The 27,516-nt window shown below is 38.6% G+C and overlaps 1 protein-coding gene across 2 annotated transcripts in view; it reads right to left on the minus strand.

Annotated features, from left to right (window-relative positions):
• GMDS (GDP-mannose 4,6-dehydratase) overlaps positions 1 to 26,096 on the minus strand; it is a 741,723-nt gene extending 715,627 nt beyond the window's left edge. The window contains exon 1 of one of the 2 annotated variants that reach the window (XM_074199506.1): positions 25,882 to 26,096. In XM_074199506.1, coding sequence (XP_074055607.1) covers positions 25,882 to 25,983 — 102 coding nt within the window. In that variant the 5' untranslated portion in view covers positions 25,984 to 26,096. The remainder of the gene's footprint in view (positions 1 to 25,881) is intronic. The other variant, XM_074199507.1, reaches the window with a different exon arrangement.
• Between the last annotated feature and the right edge of the window lie 1,420 nt (positions 26,097 to 27,516).

The following is a 27,516-nucleotide window of genomic DNA, read 5'->3' on the forward strand; positions in this document are numbered from 1 at the left end:
TTATGTATTCTCTTATGATTTTAAAAACCAATTAGGGTCCAACCATTCTGGAAAGCAATTTGGAATTATGCTTAAAAAGTTACTAAAGTTGGGCAGCTAGCTGGTATAGTGGATAGAGCACCAGCACAGAAGTCAATAGGACTTGAGTTCAAATCCGGTCCCAAACACAAACACTTGACACTGACTAGCTGTATGACTATGAACAAGTCACTTAACCCCATTTGCCTCACCAAAAAAAAGAACAAACACTTACTAAAGTGTTACATACACTTTGACCCAACAAAACCACAAGTCTGGTTCAGGTGCTACTCAGCAATGTTGGGGGTGTTTTGACTCCTCTACAGTAAGAAATAACAAAATAACTTCAGAGAAACCTTGGAAGATCTATACAAACAGAGGAATTAGCAGAACTAGAGAAACAATTTATACCATGACAACATTATTAAAAAAAACTTTAAAGACTTGCAAACTGATCAGTTCAATGACCAACAGTACTGGTGATAAAGAATACTAACCACCTTGAGTAATGGGTTCAAAATTCAAAGTGAGATATATTTTTAGATATGGTCAATTTATATATAGGAACATGTTTTGTTTATTCATGTTTTCTTACAAAGACTTGGCTTTTCTTTTTTTTTTCCAATGGGGGATAAAAATGAAAGGATGAAGAGAATGCAGCATAGGAGAGTAAAAGAAAAAAGGGTCACTGACTCATCTTTTTATAAATGCATAAAAGAGGAAAAAAGGAAGGTCAGAAAGAAACACAGATAAACAGATCATCTTTGAAAATTACAATTTGAATTTATTATATGACTAAAAATAAAATCAAGCTATATTAGAGATTTCCACTTTCGTTACAATCTTCTTTTTCTGTTTTGCTATATACAAAAATACCATTTTATTTGCTGTTTGTCAAGCTCAGAATAAAAATAGTATTTCTTTAAATGAAGGGATGGTTTCTGAGAACCAGGAAAAATACATATGAACTAATACAAAGTAAGGTGAGCAGAAGCAGGAAAAGAATTCAAATAACAACCTTAAAGTCTTAAACTGTCAGATTTAATTAGGAAAAAAAATGTTAATCTGTTTCTGCTGCTAATTTCAATCTAGCTAGCACCATTTTTACTTGTTGCTTCAGACAGGCAAAAAATATGAAGGGGAAAATTTTCTTTGAATTCAGGGAGGAAATCCATCTAATATATATTTTTAAAAATTAAAAATATTTCTAAATACCACTAAAAAAAAAAAGAAAAAGTTACTGTCCAGCCACTCTACATTTTATAACCAATATCAACTGTTTGCCTTCTTAATGAGGAAAGGCAATGAAGGGAGGAAAAGAATTTGGAACTTAAATTGTTAAAAAATGAATGTTAAAAAAAATGGTTTCCTACATGTGTTTGGAGGAAAATATAATATTGAAAAATAAAACATTAAATGTTTTTTAAAAAGAACAAATACAAATAAACATTCAAAAAAGGTATAAAAATCTCTGATGGGCCTTACCTCTTTCTTCCCTACTGAAAAAAAAGGATAAATATTAAATTGCTAGGTGGAAATTTTCACAACCATGTGCTGCAGGGAAAATAAGATGGAAGAAAATAACTGCTGAGTGGCCTTAATTTTCACCAACTGCCATAACTAAAAGTTAAAACTGGTTTCAGTTCCAGTTTATTTCTCACACATTCTCCTCTTTTCTTCATCTAGATTCCCATCTCACCTCTTCCTAAGACTATATTGCCCTGATAACTACCACTTGTCTGTAGAATATACTTTTGTATTTGAGCTTGTACTTATTTATTATACAAGTGACTTGACTTGCCCAGGGTTACATAAGCTAGCAAATGTCTACTACTGGTTTTGGACTTAAATCTTCCTGACTCCAGGTCCAGCACTCACCTCCTTGCTTCTAAGGAGAAATAGAAATGAGCATTTGTCCATTAAACCATGTACAGAAAAACACTGTTGGCCACCTTTTGAAAAAAACACCCCTGGTTAAGGATAAAGCTACAGAAAAGCTGGCTGCCCTGAGTTGTTCTTTTACTAATGCCTTCCCAACAATTGTCTAAAAGGCAATCTCAAACTACAGGATTGGGGTTTTTCTTAACTCATTGATTTTTTTCCCCAAATAATTTCAAAATTCACTGATGAATCTTTTACTAACCCTCTCGATTTCTGGTTTGTGCCAGTAATAGTGTTCCCTTTATCAATTCTTAAAAGCAAATATCACTGAAAGAAATTAAAGCACACCTACAATATCAAATAGTGATTAAGAGGAAAGAAATTCAATATCCTTTATAACAAGTACAATAGGGAAGTTTCAAGTCTTTGCTCCTAATCAAATTTCAGAATTACTTAAATAAGTTTACTTTGTTTGCTTGATACAACGGACAGTTGGGATGTGTGTACATAATCACCAGCCACCTGTCCAGGAACTAGACCTAACTCAAGGTAAGATGAGATAAAGCAACTATTTTGTTCTATACACCTGCCATTGTTGTTCTTGGTTTAGATTAGGTCAAAATTGCCCAGAGGAGAACAAATGCCAAAGGAGGGAACAGGAGGAAAGGAAGAGTGCTGAAGAAGACAGTTAGTTGACTGTCCTAGAGACAAATCTTGGAATGGCTGGGATGCAGGAGTGAATGGAAGAGAGGGAGGATAAGTTATTCAACCCTTCTCACCTAACATCATTCCACCTTGCTTTACTGCTTTAGATAACCTAGCAAATCTAAAATTACTGGAATAGGAAAGTCATTGATCCATTTATAATGTTTATCCTTTATTTTTGAAGAAGACTATGTCATTGGGGAGGTGATGCCATGACAAACAAGTGAGTTAGATTTGGGTGAGGGGATGCTATGCTAAGCCTCACTTTCTCCTCCAGTGGGAGGAAACACAAACCTTGGGATACCAATGACATAGCTTACCTAATACCTGGAGCCAGGTGCTAGACCACTCTTCAATGGGTCCAGTGGCCGGATATGAATCAGGTCAACTTGAGATAGCCCTGGATGCCTGACAATTAGGGTTAAGTAACTTGCCCAAGGTCACACAGCTACTCTGTGTCAGAGGCTGCATTCGAACTCCAGCCTCCTGGTTTCAAAACCAGTACTCTATGACTGAGATTCAGCAATATAACCTCCTAATCCCCTAGACTGAATTGAGAGAGTAGCAGATAGGCCCTGAGGATATTCCTACAGAAGGAGCTACAACAGAGAATATCAAGTATAGAAGAGATTTAAGTAATGACAATGATAGTTAAACTTTAAATACAGTTTCAATTAAAAGCTTTCCTCCCAATCCCCTCAATTTACAAGAAAGGAAATTTAGGCCTGGAGGGGTTAACTGATTTGTCCAAAAACAGATAAAAAGGAACAGAACTAGAATTTGAGCTTGAATCCTATGCATATCTAAGACATTTTCATGTATATGATTTTGCTTACTTCTCATGATTCCATTCAAATTTCTAAAAACAGAAAGCTGGGTAATCTTGTCAATCCTTGGGTCAAGTAAAAGTTACTCTCATAGGGAAGAGACCCCAATGCTATCATAAAGAAAACTGGACACCAGTTGGACTATCTGCATTTATCGTATCTACAGATATAATAAGTATAGTAATCTGGGATTTGTAATCTGGAAATGGGACTCAGGAAAAAGAAATTCCTAATTTGCCACTATATAGGGTGAATCTGTGAGAACATTTTGAGGTACAATCTTCTGGATTATAGAGGCACGAAGTACAGCCAACACTTAATACTGTCCCTCCTTCCTATCCCCAACACCCAGCCCCACCCTCGCCAACAAAAGTGGTAACTGGAAAATTGGTCTTTGTTAGTCTTCAGGAAGATCACTGAGCATAGCTCAGTCAAACTAAAAGAGACTCCTGACTGGCATTGAGGAAAACTGTACCACAGTAAAATTAGCCTAGCCAGGGAGAAGTGGCAAAGTCCACTCTGACCCACAGCAGTGGGTCTCCTCATGGAGAAAAAAACGATCAACATCTGTTCAGATGATAGAAGCAAAAAGGGGTTCACACAGCTAGCAGTTGTTTGTGTACCTCCAATTATTTATCCTTTTATTCCCTACTATTTCTCCATAACTAGTTTCTCTGCCTCCTCTCTCTTCTCCAATCCATGCTCCCTCCACGAAGCTGCCAAAGTAATTTTCCTAAAGGACAGATATGACATGTCACTCTTTTTATATTCCAGTGCTTCCCTGTTACCTCAAGTATGAAATTATCACATGTGACTCCACATCACACAGCTCTCTGGACCAACTAAATTGGCTTCATATATAATGTTCCATCATCCATCTCCTTGCTTCACAGGCTATGTCCCTTCACCCAGAATGTAGTCTCTTCATTCCACCTCTAAAAATTTCTATTTTTCTTCAAAACTCAAGTGGTATCTCTTTCATGAAGTTTCCAACCTCCCCAAATGGTAGAACTCCTTCCCCTCCCTACTCCTACTCCCACCCCCTCCCACACCCCAAAACAAAAGTGTATCTTAACATCCCATAACAATCAAAGCTTCCTTTGCCTTTGAACCCCCAGTGCCCAACTCAATACTTAGAAAATCATAAGTGCTTTATAAATGATTATCTACTTGATCTATGAAACAAGAAGATAGAGATGCAGGAAGTTGTGAATATGGAAGATGTTGTGATTAGAAACAAATTTTGTAGAAGGAAAAATATTGTCTGTACCTATCTAGTAAACTCTCTGTTCACCACTAAAGTGACCACATTGTTGAATATGAATTTGGCAAGATGGGAGTGAGCTTGGCTCATTCCCCTGCTTCTAGCTTACAGTTTCCAGTCTACCTGATCTTGGCCATTGATGGGTCAAGTTTGCACTGGCTTGACAGGAAATGAGGCATGGGAGTGGGATATGAATGACATAGCTTACCTAATACCTGGAGCCAGGTGCTAGACCACTCCTCAAGCATCATCCTTGTCCAACCCACTACAGAAGTGCATTTAAGTCAGACCAGAAGAAGTAATCTCTATCTCTCTCTCTCTCTCTCTCTCTCTCTCTCTCTCTCTCTCTCTCTCTCTCTCCTTCACACGACCTTTGCCCCTTTGCCCTACAAGGAAAGGGATCTATCTCACTTCTAAAGATAGTGCCATGTGCTCCCAACCTAGGCCTGCTGGAGAACTATGGGTCTCTCTATGCCATGTGCCCATGTGCCCATGTGCTCTTTTCTGCTTCACATTCATCTCAGCTAGGTCTCTTGGCTATTTTCATTTTCCTTTTCTTTTTCTCTCAGGTTCCTAGCCTAGTACTTTGCTATTTAATCTGTCGTCAAACTGTTTGTTGCTTTTCCAGGAGGAGAAAAAGATTTTAATCTGTCAATTTTGCAGGTCTGTATAATAAATCCTGAATTCTTTCACTGTCAAGACCTCTCAATCTTAAATTGGTAACATCAACACCCCCCAAATGACAGGACTTCAAAGTAGTTTAGTAATAAAAAGAATATTAGATTTGAAATTGGATGATTTGTGTTCAAAACTAGTTTTGCTACTTAGTGTGATCTAGGGAAATTGAAAGGTTACTATAAGCTACTTGCTGCAGAAGATATGTCTATGTGAAATAATATATATATATATATAATTTGATGCTTTATCCTCTCTAGATAGATAGATAGATAAACTACCTTCTAAGATGATCCTTTCAGCTGGGGAAGTACTACCAGCTTTCTGAACTACACAGTATTAGCTAAGTGGCAATCAAGAGCAAAGTGTTTGTGAAGCAATATGTTATTATTATCATTTAATTATTAATTAAGCACTCCCATTTTTTTAAAACTCTCTATGACTTGTGTGTAGAGAACTATACTGGTTTTAGAAAATACAAATGAATAAAATACAATCCCTGATCCCATGACAATTGTGACCTAGACACAAATAACTAAATGTCATAACCAAGTACGGACTAATAAGACTTCTGAGGTCTGGACAAAATGTCTTAACATGCCAGGCTGATAAAATGCCCTATGTGGAAAATCCAAGAAAGATGGCTTCCTTCTGAATGAGTTATGATGATGTTATGACAGAATTACTTTGGAGAGACTTTGGAGTAATATTCTGTTACTGGCTCTAGAGTCTGCTGACAACATGTTGGATAGCAGCTACTTTGACTGGATACAGCTAATGAGTGTATTCAAAAAAAGTCTGTTTCTCTTTCTTCTTTCCCAATGATGGTACTGAGAGACAATGCTATAAGAAGAATTCTTGGGCCCTCAATTCAAAGCTGAAGGGTGACCCTGTGAATATAGGTCTCTAATGTTTTGCTCATCTTGGCATTAGTTAAAGGCTATTACCAAGAATGTTTTGTGAAGTCAGGAAAGCAAGTCATCTAGAAGTTTGGGAGTTAAGTCTCTACTTGGCTTTGCAGTGATCATCGAATTAAAGCCCCAAAGGACAAGTAAAAACCTTCAGGACATATGTAAAGATGAGGATTCATCTGTCAATGATTAGATGTGAACTTGGAACCATTTTCATGCAGAAAATGCAATCTGAAGCCACTCTCCCCAGAGACCCAAATGATAAAGGGAAGAACATAACTCCTCAAGAATTGGAAGAATTGTCTTTACTCTAGTTTTTTGGGGAAAAAAAAAACTTTGTAAAAAGCTAATTCATAATAGTTTGCTAAATAAACCTGGGAATGCTGCTTATTGGTACTTGACAAGTGTGCTAAACAGATCCAGTATGGGGACTTGAACCAAAAATACAATACAATCTCTCAGAGGTATTCCTAGAATCCTGGGAAGAAAACGTAGCTGGCTTTGTCCTAAGATAGACCAGAGAAATATGCCCTACAAAAATTAAATGAGCAAAAGCAAAGGAAGAATTGTTTCCAAGAGGAAGGGAAATGGGGATCAAGCTAGAAGAAAGGAGATTTTGAAGTGAGATTTGATGGGTAAACTACAGAAGATAATGATGGGGCCAAGCAAAATAGAATTCTATCCAATTTAAATGAATTTCAAAGACCTGAAATGGAAGCATAGCCATGGTTCCCATACAACTTTCTAAAGTAGCAACACTCCCCAAAATGAAGCTTAGAACCCTCTATGCTAAAGATACATCTGGAACATGTTATAGATGAAGAATTAAATAAATGCAGCATTTTCTTCTACCCAGTGTATAGATGTAATTATCATAAAGTAACAATTCTTTGTTCTAAAATCATATACAATAAATTACTTGAACAGAACAAGGGCAATTAGTGGTATCAGGAGAGCAGCTACCCCCCCCACACACACACATACATACAGTAATTGAAAGTAATTGAACTGTTCTAGAACTCAACAATAACAACTGCTGCAGTTCAGTAACCATTAACTCTGGTTTTTTTAATCAACTGTTTTATTTCATTTTCCCATGGAAATGAAGACATAAACTGTGGTTATGTACCTAGGCTAGCACATAATGGTGTACTTATAGCTAAAAATATGGTAAGAAACTTGGTAACATTGCTTCTAAAGGAAAATGAGTTTTCAAGTCCAATCAACATCACCAAGAACACATCTTCCCCATCCCTAATACAAGCTGCAAAGTTTCCTGAGATGATTATTCATGTAAACCATTCAAGTAGGAGAAAATAGTGGCAAAGGCAGAGACTATTGGAACTGAGCTCTTTGAGGGCTCTAGAAGACCATCTGAAGAAATCCTAACTAAGTGTTGACTATAAGGGTTTGGGAGTAGAGGATTAGAAGATTGACACCATGATGATAGCAATGCATTGGGGGGAAGGGGAGAAGATAAGGTGTTTTAGCAAGGGGAGAGAATAAAGGTGCAAGAGGGATTATGAGACCCAACTGATGTGATAATTTACCCAGAGTCCTATGGTTATACAGTGAGCAGGTTCAGTTGTTGAAGGAAAAATATCTGTATAGCTTTCTTTAATATTAAGAAAATATGTGCAGCTGACAATTCATGGATCCTGGACTCAGGAGGACCTGAGTTCAAATCCTACCTTAGATACTTACTATTTAATCTTAACTGTGTGACCTTGGGCAAGTCACTTAACCCCACTGCCTTGCAAAAATCAAGGGGAAAAAAAGAAAATATTATTTGTGCCCATCTGATATTATCTGAGGGTTCCCTCTCCAGCATAAGACCCAATCAGATGCAAATTCTTGTCAATTGTTCAATGTAACTTCATTGTTCAACGAGATAATTGTAATCAGTCCTTTCCTTTACCCTTCCTCCATCTTCCTCCCTCTCAGTCTTCGAAAGTGGGTGCCTGATCCAGTCACATAGAAGGCATGGGGTCTCCCTTTAACTTGCTTTTCCCTGATTCTTCCCTGCAAAGGAAGTGAGCAAGACTATAAAAGTTTGGCCCATATTCCCCTCCAGGATAAACTCCCAGTCACTTCTCAGGGTTGTTTTTCTTTCTCTCTTTCCCTGTGGCATTCTCGCCTAAACCTTTGTTTTTCAGCCTGTCCTAAAGTAATTAAGTAAATTACTTAAGGATAGTCTGTGGACTTCCCAGTGTTGTGAATAAAAAAAAAAAAATTTAAGTTTTTTCACTTCCAAGAACCCTTATTTGAGACTCTTTCTCCAGCAATTCCCCATCATCACAGCTATTCAAGGATTCAAAAGTCAGGTATTCAGAAATAGAGGATTATCCAGGACCACAGTCTGACAAATAGGAATCATTATATTGCCATCCTAGAGACAATGCCTGGAAAACTCCAGACTACATCAACCAAATTAAGATACAAGCTTGAATTCCAAAACAAACCCCATATCCTCTTTTATTAACAGAACTATAAGAGACTTCCTCTAAGAAAGCATCACTAAACATCCTGGATCACAAGCTTGTTAACATGAAGCAGAATGTTGGGATATTTTTTACAATATCATAAAGAGTAACACCCACCGCCCATTTCACATTCCTTTGTTCAATTGATACCTTATAAAAGAAATGTCTTATTGTGGTAAAGAATAGTTTTAAAACAAAATGTGGGTTGATATTTTCATATGAATATATTTTTGGTCACTTTTAATGGGTTTTAATGAAAGCTAGTAGATAAGGTAGCAGTTATAAGATGCAATTACACAGAGAGAATTCTATCACAGAATCACTAGTTCAATTGATTGCCTAAATGTTGAAACAGAGAGGAATGGGCAGGTCTACTCAAAGATACCAAAGTAAACCCTATAATTAAGTCACTTAGTATCTGAAAAGAGTGCTTAGAGATTACTGTTTTAATGGTAAAACAAAACAAAAGTTTCACCTTCTAAAGTTTCACCTTCTAAAGTCATCTATAGGCTCCCAAAATATACTTTTGCCTTTTACTGGAAAGCCTAAGTGGAGAAGGAGGGGGAAGGGACATATCTCACTCTTCCTTAAGATCAAAGTCATCTTACTTTGAGGGAGTTTCCTCAATAGTTTCTTTGGGCTATACTCATACCCACACTGCATCTTTGTCAGCAGAAAGCTAGGTAGCAAATGATCTGTTTTATATTTCTTCCATTTTTCAAGTTTTACCACATCCTGGAACAATGAAATAAATGTCAAAGGCCTAGGAAAGAAAATCTTTCAAGCCATGGAGATAAAGTAATATATTAATATTGTCCCACCTGGTGATGAATAGAAAGAAATTAAGTCGTTACCAATTCAAAGTTTAAGTAAAAAGGAAGACATTCTTGATGAATCCAAACCCATGAGAGCTAATATTTCTACTTTTCAAATTAAGGATACTCACTCTGGTATCAAAAGACCTAGGTTCCCAACCCCTCTATAAAAACTTAAGAACTGTGTGGCCTTCAACAAATGGAAATCTTCCCTGGGCCTCAATTTCCTCATCTGTAAAATGAGAAGTTTGAATTGAGGTCCCTTCCACATCTCACCTTACCTTTACTCAATTTAATTTCTGAATGAGAACAGTCCTACTTTTCAAATAATTTTTCTTCTATTTTTATCAAAACTAGTGCTCTTTCCTGGTCACCTTACCAACAGTGAGTGATGCATTTATCTCCCATTAAACATTAGTTACTTTTTCCTTTCCTTGCCCCTCCCCACTCAATGACACTTGGGCATTGTAAAATTAAAACATTTTTCCACAATACTTCCTGAAATATCCATTTTAAAAAAAACACTAAAGTTCTTAAAGGTTAAGTTCAAATGTCTAAATGGAAGTACCAAGAATTCATTCCTGTTCTGTTGGCTCATAACCATAAGCCCTCCATTAAACAACAGGAGCCCAGATAGGATATAATTTTATAGCTTAACTGGCATTCTCAAGCATGCAAATGACCTTGAAGTTAAAAGAACTTGTGAGGAAACATTCTTCTTTCAAGCAATTGAAATTAAAATTTCTATGATAGCCTTGAGAAACTCCATCCACAATGTAAACCTCAGATCATGCTTAAGTAGACTCAAGCATAGATGTCCAAACTGATCAAGATTAAAAGACATGATTTAATGAAAAGAAAATACTGTATAAGGTAGAATGACCAAATATCACTTACTCACTGGTGTACATAAAGAAAAAGGGTGAGGTTAAAAAACAAACCAAAACTCAATAAAGCTACACCCACAAAAACTGATGATGTGTCAAAAACAATAGACCTGTTTCAGTCCTATATTTAACACCTGATTCTTTTCAAGGGGCTCTCATCAAGGTTGGAAAGCTAAATTCTCTTTGTAAAATCTTCATTAATTATATCACCTCACACTTCCCTTAAACTATCATCTGCAATTTTCCTGGCCTCCACTCCTAAAAATTGGGAAGTTGTTTTCCTTTCTTTTCTTTTGTTACACTCAAAGTTCTGTTCTACAAAATCAACTTCATACCAGGATAGAGAGGAGTGAAAAAAGAAAATGGTTCCCAACTTCCTACCAAGCAATTTGTAAGCACATAGAAGCTCAATGAAACTTCATTTCAGTTTCATACCTTACATGGGACATAACTGTAATAAACAGAAGCTGAAAATAAAATAATATATTGTGCATTTCCTTTTGGAAGCAGCAGTAGCTGAAGTCACCTCTACAGGCAATGAATTCCCATTTTTTTAAATCAAGATCTGGGATTTCATTGGTTCCAGGAACTCTATCAAGGAAGATAAAACCTGTTTAGCAATTGACAATCTTAGAGAATTGCCAAAAGCACTCAAAGATTAAGTGATTTTAAGCATCACAAAAATGATAGGTCTCAAATGGGACCCTGGTCATCTTAGACCTGTTCTCTAGCTACTAAACTTGTTGCCTCTCCTAAATTCAGAGGCATGCTGGCACAATGGAAAAGAGCAACAGATTGGGTTTAAACAACCAGGTTTAAAATTCTTACTTATTGCCTATGTGACCTTAATCTCTCTGGTCTCAGTTTCCAACTCTGAATCTATGAATCCATACCTCTGATTAATTCACTTTTGAAGCATGAAGTCACTTATTAAGCACCTCTTGATAGTCTTTATAAACCTTGAAAACTCTCCAAATACAGTTAGTGTAAAGCCAATAATTTCCATAAAGCCAAAAGACATCACTAAAGAGTCCTCAGGCAAGCAATGGAGATTTAATGAGTGCTTGCTAGGGTATGGGAAAAAGACTAATACCAACAATGCCTGTGTAAATTAGAGATACAAGCTCTCAAGAAGGCTCCAACCTTCTTGGGAAGAGAGAACTAATGTAACACCCATGAACAATACACCATAGCTATCTCCCCCCAGTAGATCTACCTTCTACTAACAGAACAACAAGTATCTCTTAACCTTGAAATCTATATGTTATTCATGGAAGTTCAAAGGCATATTTACCATTGTCATCCTTAAAAAAACAAATCACTCTGGCTCTCATCTATTAGTTTAAAAAAAAGTTACCAGCCCAAGTGATTGTTTGGACCCGGGTTTCACAAAATTGATGTAAATAATAATTGTTACTGTTTGGTTCCCCCCACCCAGAATATTTAGGGTTTTAAGTAGGTTAAAAGAGGCCATTTCTACATGAGCCTTAATCATTAAATAGGCATTGCCTCAGTCAAACTGAAGCCTGAGAAAGCCCTTGGGTTAAAAAGACCAGGTCTCCCATTGCATTCCAGGGCCATCTCTAGTCATGCAGATGCATATCTTGCCACAAGACTCAGATGACACTGGAGGAGAAAATGAAACTGCTGACTTTGCACAGTCCTCCCTCACTTAAATCCAATTCATTTCAAGTCATGGCATCACATTCCTGAAGTCAAGGTCCTCTTCCAAAACAAAGGACAAACAACAGCCAAGAGACACTGGCACAGCACCTCCCCATCATAGTATGCCCTCAAAAAAGGTGCTGAGCAAAACAGAAATGAAGAACCTCAAAAGAAATGCAAATTTAGAGAATCCAACCCAAATGTTCATGTGGACTCTATGCCTGACTTGTGGAGGAGCATTTTGAATTTAAATCAGTCTTCTAAGATAGAAGGACATATTAGTGAGTCATAGTGATATCATTTTGGTCCTTTTTGATAACAAAGGACAATAACTGACTGCAAACTCGCTCCAGATCCCATTTGCAGTTTCCTAACTTCAGAATGTGGCTCAAATTCTTTCTCATCAACCTTTTTTCCTATCATAATTCCCATCCAAGTTTAAACAGCATGATCAAGTAACTCCCACACCCTCATTAATTCCTTAGATTCTCTCATGCACCACCATTTTTTCTAGGCTCTCGGGTCCTTGATTTCACTAACATCATTCAACTTTTACCTAACTCTCAATCCTGCTGATCAGGGAGTTATGGACATAGGAGATATTGTGACTGGAAATAAATCTTGTAATCTTTTACATTGCTAAATTCTGTCTGGGTAGGGAATATGTAGAAGGAAAAAATTTATGAAGGAGAAATAGCTGTTTAATTGAAAATGTTGTCTGTGCCTCTCTGAGGGCTTCTTTGACAGCCCAGACCCTGGCCGGATGGGAATTGAATCTAGTTGTTCAAAGTGGCTCCATCGTTAGATGTAGATTTGCCAAGATGGAAGTGGCCTCAATTCATTACCCCTCCTCCAGTTCCTGGCTTCCAAGCTTTACCTGACCATGGCCATGCTGTCATTGATGGGTCAAGTTTATGCAGGCAAGACAATTATCTTCCATAGAAAATGACTTGTTGGACTTAAAGGTAATGCACTTTGGGACAAAAAAAAGATCAGTATATAACTTGCCTATTGGAGAATACCTAGAGCCAGGTGCTGGAGCACCACCCTTATCCAACCCAGTGCATTATAGACATTATTCTATAATCTGAACCTGGAAAAGAAGCTCTCTTTTTTCTCCCTACTTTCACCCTGCAAGGATGGCCATTTCTCTCTTTCTCTTTCTAAACTTGTGTCACGTGCTCCCAACCTAGACCTGGAGAACCATGGGCCTCTTTCCCAAGTGGCTGCCTCCCTTGAGTCTAAATCCCCTCTCATCCCCCCAGGTCTTTCTGGCTCTCTCTCCTTTCCCTCTCACACTCAGCTCAGCCAGGTCTCCAGGCTGCTTCCTTTTTCTCTCTCCCTCAGTCACCTCACCTAACCCTTTGTTATTCAACCTGTTTACAAGCAGATTATAGACTCACTAGGAGAAAAATTCTAATAAGTAAATTAAGCAAGCTAGTATAATAAATCCTGAGCAGTTTTAAAACTCCAAGGCTAGAATGTGAATTGATTCACTTTCACCAACTCTCAGTCTTAAATGGCAACACCAGTCCTCGGGCAATATGGCCTTTTCAAGTCTTATAGTTTCTGTCAACTCTACTTCCAAGACATATCTCCTCAGTCCCCTTCTCTCCATTCACACAACCACCACTATAGTTCAGACCCTCTCCTGAGTCACTGCAGCAGACTCCAAGTTGGTCTTCTCTACCCTCCATAATGCTGCCAAATTGACTCTTAAAAAGCAGAAATCTATTCATGTCACTTCCCAGTTCAGGAGGCACTAATCTAATGCATCCCAAGCTCATCAGTTTGTCTTTCGGGGAAAAGAAATCATGGCATTGTTTTGCCCTGTGTGACTGAGAAACCAGACCTGTTGTTTAGAGACCAAAATTCAGATCTGAAGATTGATGCAAGTAAAGTGCACCTTTTCTCCCATTTCTTCCTTATTTATATATTTATATATACTACATGTACATATATGTATATATACATACATGTGTAGCCATGTACCTAATCTGTTGCCTCATACTGGCCAATCAGCTATTGTTTCCATGTTCCTGTTTGAATCCTATATGAGATGTAATTTCCAGACACTCCTGAAAAAAGAACCCCTTTTTCAGCTAACCCTTTTGCTGGAAGATTTAATAAACTTCTTCCTAAATTGTTTAACTTCTGGTTTTGTTCTCAGCCTAACACTTTTTTTTGGTTGTTTTTTTTTGGCAAGACAATGGGGTTAAGTGTCTTGCCCAAGGTCACACAGGTAATTAGTAAGTATCTAAGGCCTGATTTGAACTCACTGTGCCACCTAACTGCCCCCTTAGCCTAACACTTAAAGCAATCTGGTTTCAGTCTAACTTTGCAGATTTATTACCTTTTACTGTTCTTCACCTACATGTCCCTCCAAACTGGCCTAGAAGTTCCTGACTTGTGACATCCTACCTTGTATCTCCATGCCTTTGTACAGGCAGCAACCTCCACCTCACCAACTCATCAAAATCAATCAACATAAGCATTTACTACTAACCACCAGCTATGCACTAAATTTTGTGTTCAGGAGAGAAGTTAGATGTAAAATCAAAAATGCCTGCCCTTAAGGGAGTATGGATTTCCAGAAACTGTAGGAAGCTTTCCAGCATACTGTTTTTATCTTCTTTTGGAGATCTGTTTTATATATTGCTATTACTGCATTTATCTGGAAGCTACTGAATGCTTTTAGGAAAGAAAGTAAATATCTTAAACCTCAGGCTTTATGATCCATTGTATCAGATATGGAGCTAGCTAGAAATAACATGAGGGAAATGTGTTTATATCTGTGCACAAATGTGAATGTGTATTTGTAGACATGTCCACATATTTGTGCATATATATCCATACTCACACAAAGTAAATATTGGGTAATTTTTAGCAGAGACAGACCAGAAAGGTGGAGGTGGCGCTTGAGCTGAACTAAGAAATTCTATGAGGCAGAAATCAGGAAGGAAAAAGAACCATGAACCAGGATGTGCTGTCAGGTGGCCACAATGAGACCAAGGAGGCCAATTTGGCTGAATTATATAGTATGCAAAGGGGAGTGAGGGACAATAAGCCTGAGAAGATAAGTTAGAGTCTGTTGTGAAGGGCCTTCAATGCCAACGATCCTGGACATAACAGGGAGCCACTAGATCTTCTTGAAGAGGTAGAGGTAGGAGGCTGACTAAGTTGACCTAAGATTCAAGGCAGGGAGATCAGTTGGAAAGTTATGCTCCAAGCAAGATATATGATGATGCTTTTTTGGGGTCCTTGATTCTCAAAGACCATGACATCAGGGAAGTGATGCCAGGACAAGAATGTGAATTGGATTTGAATGAGGAAGATACTGTGCTAAGTCACCAACCTCACTTACTCCTCCAGAACTATCTGAGTCCAGATATGAATCAGAACCATTGAAGATGGCTCTAAATGCCAGGTAATCAGGATCAAATGACTTACCTAAGGTCCTTTGATGAATTAAGTAATAGGTGTCTGAGATCACATTAGGACTCAGGTTCTCCTGACTCCAGAGCTAGAATTCTAACCACTACACCACTTTCTGCCCCTAGATAGTTACAGGAGGTGCTGGAGAGGTAGAATCAATAATGTTTAGCAAATTATTAGACATGAAGGATAAAACAGAGTGAAGAATTCAAAATGATCAGGTATACAAACTGGAAGGACAGTAGTATCCTTAGCAGAAATAAGGAAATTATAGATAGAGGTGATCAAGAAGAAAGAAAACGTATTGCTTTGGAGTTGTCTTAAGAGAGCCAACAGAACATACAAGAGTTAAGAGAACCTTAAGAATATGTGCAGCATGACATAGGGAAAAAAATAACTGACTATAGAATTGAAATACAGGATAGAAATCACACTGGATGCAATCTGGGTGACTAAGTCACTTAAGCTTCTTAGGGCATAATTTCCTCATTTGTAAAATTAATGAGTTAAAGTAGTCTGCAAAACTTCTTCCAGATTTATATCTATGATCCTATTATCCTATGATGCTGAACTGGAGCTTAAGGGTGAAAGTAGGGATGAATATTAAGATCTCTATACAGAGAAACTATTTGATTTCTTGGGAGGTAAAAAAAATCCCCAAAGCTCAGTTCAAATGTCATCTCTTTCAGGAACATTATCTTGGGCTCCCCTTTTGAGGAAAAATTAGATAGTCCCTCAGATAAAGGTCTCACATCTCAAATACCCAACTTCCATCAAATCCCCAATTGATAAATATTTAAAGGATATGAATAGGCAGTTTTCCAATAAAAAAAATTTATAATCATAGGAAAAAATATCCTAAATACCCTAAACATTATTGATTAGAGAAATGAAAATTAAAACAATCTCAAGATATCATTTTACTCCTATCAGATTGGTTAAAATGATGGAAGCATAAAGTTATGAATGTCGGATGGAGATGTGGAAAAATCGGGACCTTAACTCATTGTCAATAAATCTGTGAGGTGATCCAACCATTTTAGAGAGAGATTTGGAGAGTTAGTAAAAGGGTATAAACTTGACCTAGTACACTATTAGGTCTGTTTCCAAAGATGATTAGGAAAAAAGGAAAAGAACCTGTATGTTCTAAAATAATGATAGCAGTTCTCTTTGTGGTGGCAGAGAAGTGGAAATTGCAGGGATGCCCATCAACAAATTATGGTTTGTGATGGAATATTATTCTGCTATAAGAAATTATGAGCACAATGATTTTAGAAACTATGAAAAGACCTCTATAAAATAATGAAAAGCAAAATGAACAGAACACTGCATATAATAAGAGCAGTATTGTTCTAAGAGCAACTTTGAGCAACCAAGGCATTCCAACTATTATAAATACCCAAATTAACCACAAAGATCCTATGAAGAAAGATGCTGTTTGCATCCAGAAAAGCATCTCTCTGTCTGTCTCTCTGTCTGTCTGTCTGTCTGTCTGTCTCTCTCTCTCTCTCTCTCTCTCACACGCACACACACACAAACACAAACACACACACACACACACACACACACACCACATATTCATATCCAATGATAGTCATATCAAAGATGGGGAAAAAGGGAGAGGGGGTGGAGAAGGAAGAAAAGGAAGAAAGTTATATGATAATTTTGTTGTATATTTTGGAAGTCATAGCAAGTTGTACATAATGGAGCTACAATTTCAGGTGTAACCCTCTGCTTTTCTATTCCACTTTGTTATGTAAATACTTGTTTTAGTTCCTAAGTTCAGAATAAAATAAATAAAAATTTTAAGATCTGATTTAATCACTATGGGTCCTCACAATACCCATCTAGACTGCAATTCCTCCACACCTTGGAAATCAGGATTTTGTGGTTTTATTCTTTACTTGTTGAGATCATATAAGACAATCCTGGTAGCCAATCTGCTAGTAGTGATCCTTTCCAAACTTAATTAAGCTAGTTGTCAAATGGCAAATATACAGCCCATCATGGGATCTATACTCAGTCTTTTCATCTTAGTAAGGGATGCCAAAGCTCAAATCCAGTTAGCATAACCTTTAAGAACCTAAGGTCACCTCAACGTCAAGGTGAAGGACTTTATTGGAAAAAAGTAGGTGTTTCAATTCATGATGTCACTCCCAGCTCAAAAAATCTTTAATGGTTGCCCACTGTCTATAATGATAAAGCACAAAAGCTTTTAGTAGCTTTTATAATCTGTTCCCTTTCCTAATTTGTCTACCTTTCCTAAGTACGTCCCAAAATTCTCATTCAGGCAAGCACTTTATTCAATCAATACTGGGTTCACTCACTATCCCTCAAAAATGTCTTGTCCTGGGGCAGCTAGGTGGAGCAGTGGAGTCAACAGTACCTGAGTTTAAATCTGGCCTCAGACACTTAATAATTACCTAGCTATGTGGCCTTGGGCAGGCCACATTTGTCCTTTCCATTTCTACCTGTCAAAATTTTATCTATCCTTTAAGGTCTCACTCAAATATCATCACCTCCTCTGAACTCTTATTTATACTGCTCTTTGGAGGACTTAAGATACTTTATAAGAGGCAGCTAGGTGGCATGGTGGATAGAACACTGGCCTTGGAGTCAAGAGAACCTGAGTTCAAATCCTGCCTCAGACACTTAATAATTACCTAGCCATGTGGCCTTGGGCAAGCTACTTAACCCCATTTGCCTTGCAAAAACCTAAAAAAAAAATGCTTTATAAGATAGTATTTTTTTTACATTCATACACATCATATCCCCAACTATCTTATAAGTTCACAGATAGAAGGAGCACCATATAACCTTGGATTTCTTTATATTCCCTACAATATCTAACACATAAATGGCAAGCTTGTTCATTCATTCAAGAAGACTTTATTTAAAGTATCAGCAATGTAGGGGTAGCTAGGCGGCACAGTGGATGGAGTACCAGCCCTGGAGTCTGGAGGACCTGAGTTCAAATCCAGCCTCAGACACTTAATAACTGCCTAGCTGTGTGACCTTGGGCAAGTCATTTAATCCCCATTGCCTTAAATAAAAAATATTTTTTTTTAAAAAAGCATCAACAAAGTATATGGCCCAACGTTAGATCTTGGTGATACAAAGACAAAAATGAAATAAGTTCTACTCTCAGTCAAGTCTATAAACATTTTTATGATTCTACTATTGTACTAAGCAATGGCAATATGAAGAAAGCTCATGGGATAGAAGACAAGCAAAATTAATAAGTAAAACAAGTTAAATGTAGGAAAAATAGATTATCAATAGAAGGTAGATAGAATTAAGAGGGGCTAAGAAAGCCTTTCTTCAGAAAGTAGGATTTTACCTCGGTTTTTAAAGAAGCCAGGGCTTCTGTTCTATTGAAGTAAGATACAATATAATCTGAAGGATAGAGAACTAATAACCAGGGAGATGAGGAAATACCTTGGATAAGAAAGGGCAGTAGAGCTGAGCCTAGAGAGAAGGTACAGACTCCAAGTTGTAGAGATAAGGAGAGAGCACTGGGACAGCCAATACAAATGCTTAGATACTGAAGATGATATATCAAATTTAGGAAGAGCTAAGAGATCAGTTTAGAATAAAGGAAGACTGAAAAAGGAGATTAACATAAAATGAATCTAGAAAGGCACTAAACTGAAAGACTTGAAATGTCAGGCTGAGGAGAGTATATTTTATCCTAAAGCCAACAAAGAAAAGTCACTAAAACTTCTTGAGGAAGGAAGTAACATGGTCAAACATGTTTTGGGAAGATTATTTTGACAGTTTATATGACAATTGAATTTGAAAATGAAGAAATGGGAGACAGTGAGACTAATGGAATTATTACAATGAACTAGGCAAAAGATGATCAGGGACTGAATCTGAAATGGAAAGGAGAGAGCGATTCAAGGGACATTTTGGACATCAAACTGACAAGGTTTAGCAATGGACCAGATATTGGGAGTGGGTGAGAAAGAAGAATAGAGGGAGATTCCAGAACAGAGATAATGTCTGATACCCTCAACAGAAACAGGAAAGTTTGTAGAAGGTATGGGTCTTAGCAGGGAAATGATGAGTTCTATTTCAATCATGTTTAGTTTCAGACACTTTAGGGACATCCCCAAATGTTGAATAGGTATAGGTGATATGGGACTGGACCACAGGAAAGACATTACAGATGATAAGTAATAAATTATTAAAAGGTGATTCTGATCAGCCCCAATATAAATCAATAGTTGCTAAGCCTATTATTTGCATAGTACTTCAGAGTCCATGACAAGAAGATGGGGTCTCCAAGAGTAGCTCATAATTTAATTCAGTGGACTATCTCCAAAGACAGAATTGATAAACATAAACAACATTGCCAGCAACTGAGCATATACAAATGCTAAGGGGACTTTCAGAGTGATTGTTGGCAGGTAAATTATAGCCTGGTGTTACTAGTCTAGGCATATTTCATTGAAGAGGTAATCAGAAGCAAAGTTTAAAGGAGAAATTAAAGAGAAAAAGAAAACATCTTAAGTACTAAAAAAAAGACTGTCAAAAAGGAATTCAAAGGATAACAAGGAGAATGGGGGAGGGATGCTCAGGGAAAAACAAAAGAGGTAAATTAGAGAAAAATGGGAAAACATAAAAAAACAAACAAGTAATCAGGTCCAGGGTCTGAAGTCAAAAATCTAGTTCTGACTGTTGGAGAGGGCAGATTAAAGGATAAGTTTAAAATCAGAAGGACAATAATAAAATAATAAGAAAATAATATATGCTTTCTTTCTGTAAGGAAGCTGAGCTCAGATTTGTGATTTCTTCAATCACAATCAAATGAAGAAATTTGTTCTATCAATGAAGATCATGTAACAGACCAGGCCCTGAACTTAAGAGTTGGGAAGACTTGAGCCCATTTCCCTCCTCTGAAAAGAACTGGTTTGGGGCTTTGAGCAAGTCAAAAGCTCTCTGTGCCTCACCTTCCTGTCTTAAAAATGAGGGGACTGTACTCAATGATCATCAAAGGCTCTTCAAACTCTAAATCTATGATCCTATGATCAGCAACATAGTCTTAGAGTACTGTCTAGCTGTTGGGAAGTTCAGAGTTACAATCAATTGATGACAAAGGACTTGACCCCCAGATCTTTCTATAGCATACTGTTCTCAATTGTATTATGTAAAAGCAGGCAAGTTGGCATGGACTAATGCTCTTGCTATACAAAATGCAAAAGAAATAAAGCATCATTTCATATAGAATTAACATTGGAAAGTGGAAAGTACAATTAACTGCAAATCAGAAAAATCTATATTCTAGTCTCCTTTTGGCCAGCAAGTAGTAGTTACATGACCTTAAGCAGGTCATCTTTCTAAGCTTTAGTCTTATCAAATCCTAGACTTAGATCTGGAAAGAACCTTGGGAATCATTTAGGGCAGGAAAGAATCTTGGGATCATTTAGATCCTTGTACAGTGAATAAAGTAGTTGGGCTGAGAATCAGGAAGACCTGAGTTCAAAATCTAGTCTCAGACTTACTAACTGTAAGACCCTAGACAAATAACTTAACCTATCTACCTCAGTTTCCTCATCTGTAAAAAGAGAATATTAACACCTACTTCCTAGAGTTATGAAGATCAAATGAGATATTTATAAAGTACTTTGCAAAGATTAAGATACTGTGTAGATGCTAGATGATGATGATGATGATGATGATGATGACTTAGATGTAACAGTTGAAGTTCAAAGAAAAGATTAAATGATTTACCTGAAATCATACACATTGTGGGAGGAGTTGAATTAAAGTCCTTAGTTCATATCATGCCTCATCTATAAAGTGAGGATATAGACTAGAGGCTCTCTAAGAATCTTTTCAGATTTACTCATGAAAGGGGAACAGATCTTTTCAGATTTACTCATGAAAGGGGAACAGATCAGGTAATAATAAAAGGGAGAAGATAAAGGGCTCAAGTGATTACAAGAGATTTGAGGTAAAATATTAGAGGGAAACTATAAGTAGCAATCTACCAAGCAACCAAGCAACCCTTGGTTAAGAATTTATCAAATTAGGCAGGATAAGTGGCTGATCTCCTCCTGGAACAGGGTACTATCTTGGCATAGCTACTTACAACAGGAGTTCCCAACCTTTTCTAGTAAATGAGACCCTTTTTAAAAAGCAAAAATTATGATAGTCATAGATTAATACCCACAGAATAAGACAATAAGAATGATGAAGATGATGTTTGCACTTCATTCTTGAAGAAGACCAGGAAGGTGACACTTTGATAAACACATGAAATGGATTTGAGTGAGGGGGGTGCTGTGCTAAGTCACCAGCCTCTAGTCATCAGGATCCAGTGGCCAGATATGAAACAGGACAACTGGAGATGGCCCTGGGTGTGAGGCAATCAAAATTAAGTGTCTTGCCCAGGGTCACACAGCTAGTTAGAGTGTCTGAGGCCAGATTCAAACTCCTGATCTCCTAACTCCAAGGCCAGTACTCTATTTACTATACCACCTAGCTGCCCTCAATGATAAGAAAAAGTTCCTATGAATATATCAACACTTTAAAATTAATTTCCATTTTATTCATTATACTAACATCTACTTACATTTAGAAAGTAGTTATATATCTTTAGTTTAGTCTGATAATGAATGTGAGTTTTATCTGCTTTAAGATTAACAAAATATATACTTTCACTTGATGAAATTACCTCACTGATTCCATGAAGTACTCTAGGTATTATTATTCCCATTTTACAGATAAGGAAACTGAAGCTTGTGCTTGAGCATACTACTTTTATACCTCAGTGAACCCAAGTCTCTGGTGACTTCAAGTTCTCAGCTTTTATCACTAAAAAAATTGCCTCTCCATGGGAAAAACGTGTGCTTATTTATACAATCTGAGATGCTTTAAAATGGTTTCAGTCCCCAGGGGTACTTTGTCCTTGAGTTGGGAACTACCAAAATAAAGGATATTTGGAACCAAGAAAAGCAATCAAGAAATACTTATTAAGCACTTAAATGTTTTTTCCTTACCCTTACAACCAGAGATTTAAAAAAAAACTTCATAGGGCAGCTAGGTAGTGCCAGTGGGTAGAGCACTGGCTCTGGAGTCAGGAGGACTCAAGTTCAAATTTGACCCCCCCCCCCAGACACTTAATAATTACTTGAGCAAGTCACTTAACCCCACTGCATTACCAAAAAAAAAAATAACTTCATAAAGATAATAAGTATATAATGAAATGTTAAATTCCATGACACAAACTAAGATCTGAAGTTAGCAGTAAAAAGAGGAGAAAGTTCTCCTAAAAATTTCATGGAGATAGGCTTTGTCTTAGAAGAAAGGAAAGGACATTGCCACATGATCAATGGCAGAGAAGCAGGAGTTTTGAGAAATCATTGAGAAGATCCTCCTGGCTACAGTAAAAAAATGCATGCTGGAAAAGTAAGAGACAAAACATATGTTTATGGAAAATTGGAAATGAGATGGACACAGGATATGGAAGACCTTAGAAATCAAGCAAAGGAGTTTAGACCTTGATACAAAAGGAAACGAGGCCACAATATTTTTTAACACAGGTGATGTTTGTCCTTCATTCTCAAAGATGACCATGATATCAGGAAGGCAAAGCTATTACAAGCATGTGAATTGGAGTTGAGTGAGGTGAGGTGGGACTGTGCTAAGTCACCTCTGGGTTCAGTGATCAGATATGAATAAGACTGGAGATGGTCCTGGATTAGAAGAAATCAGGATTAAGTAACTTGCCCAAAATCACTGGGTTATTAAGTATCAAATGTCTGAAGTCACATTTGAAATCAGTCCTGACTCCAGGGCTGGTGCTCTATCAACTGCACCACAGAGCTGTCCAATCACAAGATGAAAGGAAGTCTGTTATAGTGGCAAGAACACTGACTTTGCAGTCAAAGAATGTGGGTTCAAATCCCAGTTTACTATTTACTACATGTATGACCTTTAGACTAGTGAATTAAACCCTTTGGTTTTGGTTTCTGACTTCCAGACTTCAAAGTCATGTTTCTATAGATGCATTCTGGAATTATCTTATTAGAAAGTAAGCTTCTTGAGGGCAGGAATTGTATATGTTTTTATTTTTACTTGAATTGCCAATATTAGCACAATATCTAGCCAAAGTAAATCTTTATTTCCCTTATTCCTAGTTTCTTTGTCTAGTTAATGAGGCAAAGGAATAAAGATCTCTAAAATTGCTTCCAACTTTAAGTCTAAGAACCTATACTCAAATATGATCCTAGTAATTTGTCCTGTAGACAAGTCACTTTCTGGGACTCAGTTTCATCGTCAGTAAATGAGGATGCTGGGTTAGATGTCCTTTAAGGTCTTTAGAGACCTATAATTCTATTACTAAGTCTAGAAGGAGTAGGTATGATGAATTGAAAGAGAGAAAGCATTCTCCTATCACACAGAAGTTGGCAAATGATTATTTTCATAGTTGTAATAGGGTTCTATGTCTAACCCTACACTGACCAGCTTAATAATGCCTTATTTTTAAATTTGAGCATCTCAGTTAATTCCCCAACTCTAGTAACCTTACAAAATTTACATAATTTCCTAAAGGACATCATTTGAGTTTTAGATCTACAATCGACAAATGATGAAAAAGAACACAATTTCTGTAGGTGATTCAAAAGAAAAAAGACAGAAATAAAAGAATGCGTACTAGGCCTTTAACTGTTCACTTTATTTCCTTCATTCCTATTTCAATTTTCTGATTCCCAGTTTTAGATTCTTATTACTATGTGCCTTTCTAATCAGTTAAGTTTAATTACATGCCTTCAATAAAATCAAGCATATAAATTTCTAAAATCCAAGGCAAACTTGGGTATTGAAAGTGTGAGAATAGAATCAAAAGAATTATATAGCCAAAACTTTATTTGAGTTCATCTAGTCCAGTTCCTTCATTTTATAGACAAGGAAAATGGGACCCATGAACTTGAAGTGTCTTGCCTATAGTAGGCTAATACAGCTAGTTAAATGAATGAAAACCTTGAGTCTTCTGATTCTCAATTTAGTGGTCTTTGCACTATACTACACTGCTTTCCATGAGTTAGTCTTCAATCTCCATACAATGAATAAGAAGAAGAACAAGAACAAGAACAAGAATAAACATTTATGTAGTGTTTGCCAATGACAATTATTATGTCAGTTGATTCTCACAACCCTAGGGAAGTTATCATTCCCATTTTACAAAGAAGAAACTGAGGCAAACAGAAGTTAAGTGGCTTGCCTAAAATCACACAACTAGTAAGTGGTTTGGGCCTCAATTCAACTCAAGTCTTCCTTACTCCATGCCTGCACCAATATAATTATCCAGATGTATCTATTTTTCTTTGGAGAATGGACTTCTTTTGTTGAGTATAATGCAACTCTCTGGGCAAAAAAAAAAACAAGAAACCTGTTAAGTTTTTATAGTAGAAAAAACAAACAAGATCTTCTACAATACTGGCAATATTATCTCCATTAGCACCTGAAAGGATGCTAAATGACTTATGTGACATCAACCAGGTTCAGGAAAAAGCAACACACTCATGCCACACTGCAAAGAAGGAATCCTATTACTGCCTCTCCTCAGGAACCCACAAGACATTGGTCTCAAGCATGAGTTTCCAACCTTCAGAATCGTGCATGTGAATGAATAACTGTTCATTAAGTGACTTCAAGTCTTCCTGAGATAAGATTCTCCTCCCTTTAAGAGCGGTCTGTGTCCGAAGAAAGAAATATGGCCTTTGAACAAAGACTATTACTGTCCAATTAGGAAAAAAAAGTTACATTATTAAGTAATTTTACTATCTCATACTTTATTCTTCTTCCTTAAGGTTATGATTTCTCTGTCATCACATTCAACTGAGATCGACGTGTAACATGGAACCAACGTAAACACTAACAGAATGCCCTCTGTGGGGTGCAAGAATGGGGGAAAATTGTAAAACTCAAATAAAATCTTTTTTAAAAAAAGCGTGGTCTGGTTAATTCATTTCAAAATTGGTTCTGAAAACCTGGCCCGCTTCTGCAGGACCTTGCGGCGGTCTGGGAAATGGGAGGGGGCCGCTGTGGGCACATGGCCGCCCTCTTCGCAGGCCGGGCATGAGCTCCCTGGCACCCCTGCTCAGGTCCGCCAGGCAGGTGGCGGGCACCAGGATGTGGGCGGGGCGCCTGCCGGCCCCGCCCCGCGCGGCCCCGCCCCCGGAGCGGCTCCCCGGCGCAGGTGGCCCCGCCGCGCCCCCACGGGCGGCTTTCCGGGACCCCCGGGGGCCGCGGCCCGGGCCCCGCGCACGTGCCGCCCGCAGCCGCCCCCCGCCGGCGCTCTCACCTGGCCCGTGATGCCGGTGATGAGAGCCACCTTCCTGGACCTGTCCATCTCGCCGTCCCCGGCGCCCCGGGAGCTGGCGCGGCGGCCCGGCTGCTGTGCCATGGCTCCGGAGGCTGCAGCGGAGGGCACGGAGCCCGGGCGCCGGAGGGGCGTGCGAGCCGCCCGACGCAGGGGCAGGAAGGGGAGGAAGGGGCCGCGGTCCGCGAGCCGGGCCCACACTCACTGACAGGGGAGGGAGGGGGAGAGGGCTGCCTGGGGGCGGGGACAAGGCGGCTACGTCATCAGCGTCGGCCCTCCGACGTGCGCCGAGCGCCCGCCCGCTTCCCCCGGCGAGGAGCGGAGCGCCGCGGGGGCGGAGCCACGCTGCGCCGCGGGGGCGGGGACAAGCAGGGCCCCGCCCCCGAGGGGCGCGCATGCGCCAGCCGCAAGCGGCCCGAGGGAGGCGAAGGGAGCGCCCCGGGGCGTGGTGGGCGGGGCCCCCGCGAGGCAAGCCGCAGAAGCGGAAGCGCCCAGTGCTCCTGCGCAGCCCGCGGGAGGCGGCGGGGGCAGGGCCGAAGCGGAGCCCGGGCCGCCCCTTGGAGTCCTGCAGGTAGGTCCTCCTCGGCGCCCATGCCAGGCCTCGCACGTGAACGACCCATGATTTTAGCATCCGTGAAGCACAAAGCACTTGGACAGCTGGTGCGGCCTGAGAGTGGAGTGGGGCTCCGGGCCGGCCCTCCCAAGGCCGACTTTTTCATTCTTACCATTGCTCTTGGTGATTTTTAGTTTCAAACCTGGACATAAGGCTCTCGGTTCCAAGTGAATTCAATTTAAAGAATAGACATTCAAAAGTATGGAAGTTTGTGCCAGGAAGGGAAGGGTTTGGAACCACATAATTCAATTGGTTCACTTTATTTTTATTTTTTTTCTATTACATATAAAGCTGGTTTGCAGCATTCATTTTGTGTAAGACATCGGGTTCTGGGGAGGCTAGGTAGTGCGGTGGATAGAGCACTGGCCCTGGCGTCAGGAGGACCTGAGTTCAAATGTGACCTCAGACACTTAATGATTACCTAGCTGTGTGGCCTTGGGCAAGCCACTTGACCCCATTTGCCTTGCAAAAAACTTAAAAAATATATATATTGGGTTATACATTTTTCTAGCTACATCCTTTCCTTCCCCATACCCCCTGACAGTGAGTAATCTGATATAGGTTATACGTGTTCATCATCATCATCATCATCAACGATCATGTTTAACATTTGCGCATTAGTCATGTTGTGAAAGAAGAATCAGAACAGAAGGGGGAAAAAAAATTCAAAAGTGACTCCCTACTTCTTTGGATCTGGATGGCATTTTCCATCACAAGTCTCTTAGAATTATTTTCCCTCATTGAACTGCTGAGAGGAGCTGAGTCTATCATAGTTGATCATCATATAATGTTGCTGTTAATGTGTACAATATTCCCCTGCTTCTGCTCACTTCACCCCATTTGTTTCATTTTAAAACTAAGGGAACTGAAGATCCAAAAAGTTAAGTGACCTAACTGGGCCAAGCCAGATCCAAAAAAATGGAAAATCTGGGACTGGATTCAGCTCTTCAAATTCCAAATCAAATCCATTTTTCTTTCCATTTTATCAAGCTACCATTTGAAAA

Source organism: Macrotis lagotis, chromosome X (genome assembly GCF_037893015.1).
Source record: "Macrotis lagotis isolate mMagLag1 chromosome X, bilby.v1.9.chrom.fasta, whole genome shotgun sequence".
Taxonomy (NCBI): Eukaryota; Metazoa; Chordata; class Mammalia; order Peramelemorphia; family Peramelidae; genus Macrotis; species Macrotis lagotis.